The sequence below is a fragment of the Mesitornis unicolor genome, unplaced genomic scaffold (genome assembly GCF_000695765.1).
Source record: "Mesitornis unicolor isolate BGI_N332 unplaced genomic scaffold, ASM69576v1 scaffold51188, whole genome shotgun sequence".
Classification (NCBI taxonomy): Eukaryota; Metazoa; Chordata; class Aves; order Mesitornithiformes; family Mesitornithidae; genus Mesitornis; species Mesitornis unicolor.
This window is the reverse complement of record NW_010204975.1, coordinates 925-3,850: the sequence shown is the minus strand read 5'-3', so window position 1 is coordinate 3,850 and position 2,926 is coordinate 925. Positions and strand designations below refer to the sequence as shown.

The following is a 2,926-nucleotide window of genomic DNA, read 5'->3' as shown; positions in this document are numbered from 1 at the left end:
ATTCCCCAATTCGGCCGAGACCGGTTCTCCTCTCTTGGCTCCTTTCTTGAGGCATGTGCCAAGAAGTGAAATTATTAACGCTGATGTGCTTAGCAATGCTTTTGCTTATTATCTCCGCGCTCCTGAGTGCGAGGAGCGGGGCCTCTTTGTGCTGTTACACAACGCTCGTTTTCTTTTTTGCATGTGTTTTTCTGGGATTCGGCCACGTGTAAAGTGGAAATGGGGCGGTTTCCTTTCCGTTGAGAAAGCGCCAGAATAAAAGTGTCGTGGTTTTTTTTTAATAAGGATCACCGGTTTTGTTTTTGCACTCCCAAGGTGAAAATGCTGACGGTGGAGAAGAAGGTGAACGAGATCCTGAACCGGCTCGAGAAGACAAAAGTGGAGCGCTTCCCAGACCTGGCTGCTGAGAAGGAAGCCCGGGATAGAGAGGAGAGAAACGAGAAAAAAGCCCAAATCCAAGAGATGAAGCGAAAGGAAAAGGAGGAGATGAAGAAGAAGAAAGAGCTGGAGGAACTGAGGTGAGTTAGAAATCGCGGTGCCAACTTTTTAAAGTGCTGCTGGGAAGAGTCGCGGGTCAGCAGTTTTTGTTTGATGGTTGCTGAGTCCCGGTGTTACTCGGGGCTCGGCTGCCCCGCTCTGGCGCAGGCGTTTGCACGGCCCAGTGATTTCCTTTGTCTTCACGACAAAGGCGGTTTCCCCCGTCTCACCGCAAATAAACCTGGACGTGAAACCGTTGTGGGAAAGCAAGGGCTGTGTCTTTTTTACAACCTGTCCCTGATTTGGGTGAAATTGGGCGAACCGCTTGGTCTTTGGGATGGGAGCGATTGCTTCCAGCTTTGTCCGAGCGTTGGGAAGCGCTGGAGTCCTTCAGCTTCCTCTTGCATCGCTTCTATTGACTAAAATGTGTGTGAATCCTCAATCCCACGCTCCTTTAAGCGCAGAGTAAGGGCTGGTGGTTTGAGATGTCACGTTGACCTTCCTGTTCATACCGCAGCGTGTGGGAGCTCGTTCCTTGGTAGCAACGGCCCCGTACATCCGCTGGCCGGCCCCAAAAGTTCGCTTTTAAGCTTTAGTGAGTCGTGTTTATCTGTAAATTACAGTGAAAATGCAGCTTTGCAAATACTCTGGGATTTCCTGAGTGATTCACACACGAAGAGCTCAGAGAAAAGAGCTTAAAGAAGCAAACTAAACTGAGGAGAAGTGACCAGCGGGCACGTCTGTGCTCCGGGAGCGAGGAGCCTGCCTGCTTATTTAACCTCGCCCCAGCGCTGCCTCTTGGCCGTGCCCCAAAGCAAAGGATTTTCTACCTCCTGGGGTGATGGAACTGGTAGTTCCCGCACAAAAATGCGGGGGAGTTCGAGTAGTGCCTGGTTGTTTCAGTGAGTATGAGATAAGCAAATACCAGCCCAGCCTGCTTGAGTTCAGAAAGGAGGGGCGGGGGGGAAATTGGCTTTTCTGGTCCTGTTTTCTCAAAACGCCTCTCTGGTGGGGGATTTTGGGAACCTACCATGCAAGGTAATGTAATTTCTCTTCCAGGAGCTACTCATCGTTAATGAAGGCTGAGAACATGTCCTCCAATCAGGTAAGGACTGGCTGGTGCCCACAGAAACCTTTTAGACTCGGCTGAAATTCAATATGGGCTTCAGATGGTCCAGCTCCCGCATTGCAGTCTGGTTTTGGCGTGACAGAGCACTTCTCCATCACCTCTTCTTAGTGAAGGACATTGCTGCTCTCCTCTGCTTTCCCATTGCTTCTGTGTCAGCCACAGGGAGCCTGGGCTGACAAATGGGCACAAAGTCCTCCCCACCCCCTTCCCACTTGAGTGAAAGAGCAGAGAGAGCTTGTGAGGGACCAGGCTTGGCTCTCCTGGGGCTTGTGAGCAGAGGAGGTCTCTCTAATTACAGAATCCCAGAATATGAGGAGTTGGAAGGGACCTGGAAAGCTCCCCCAGTGCAACCCCCCCAGAGCAGGATCACCAGAGCAGTCACACAGGAACACGGCCAGGGCTTTGGGTGTCTCCACACAAGGAGACTCCACAACCTCTCTGGGCAGCCTGGGCCGTGCTCCATAACCCTCACACTGATTTTGGATTGCTGGTGATAAATTGAAAAGCTACAGGTACACTAAAGGTCGTATAACTAATACCAAAACCAAGACTACACTCAGGGAAACCTAGAAATGAACCTGAGGAGGGAAATATAAAATACACTCAGGGAATACGCACCTGAGGAAAAATATAAAGTAACCCATGTAAGTTACCTTGGCCAGCATTCAGACCAAGGGGGAAGGTTCTCATCACTCCGTGGCTGGAGAAGCAACTCCCCCTTTTCTAGCATGAATCTTAGGGGTTTTATTCCCTGATGTACGTGACAGCAGGCAGGAGTGTGCCTGAGTGGATTGGACCACCCGGGGTGTTTGTCTTTAGGTTTCTCCTTATCTTTAGTTATTCTTGGGTGATGTTCCCTTCTGTGTGCTCTATCATCTGCATATCTTTGTATTGTCGTGGGCCCTTGGAGCCAGACAGAAATCCTCCAGCTTATCTTTGCTTTACTTTCAGGCAATTCAATAGTTGATTGGGACTCAGGGCATATTATTTGTTGGGGATTTCAAGGCTCAGCTCAGGTTTCGGTTCTTTGAAAGATGGAGCGCTGCCCTGTTTAGTTTCCTGCTTACCAGACAACTCAGGGCTGAGCTGTCTACACAGCTCCCCGTGGGTCATCTCTGCAGAGACAGGGCCTCAAGGCAATCTAAGGCTGAGTTGCTCCTGCAACCCCCCCACGAGTCGCCTGGTGCACTGGACATTACCAAAACCTGTTTTAAACTATGAGCCAGACCGATCCTTACACTTGCTCCCATTGCCCCTTGTCCTGCCATTGGACATCCCAGAGCAGAGCCTGGCTCCTTCCTCCTGACACTCGGCCTTTCC

At 50.6% G+C, this 2,926-nt stretch overlaps 1 protein-coding gene across 1 annotated transcript; it reads left to right on the top strand.

The window, feature by feature from the left end:
- Positions 1-315: 315 nt before the first annotated feature.
- On the top strand, positions 316-1,582 carry CCDC25 (coiled-coil domain containing 25; the record flags this gene model as incomplete). The annotated part of the gene is made up of 2 exons (XM_010191206.1): positions 316-518; positions 1,537-1,582. Coding segments are annotated over 2 exons (249 nt in total), but the record flags the coding sequence as incomplete, so codon positions are not given.
- Between the last annotated feature and the right edge of the window lie 1,344 nt (positions 1,583-2,926).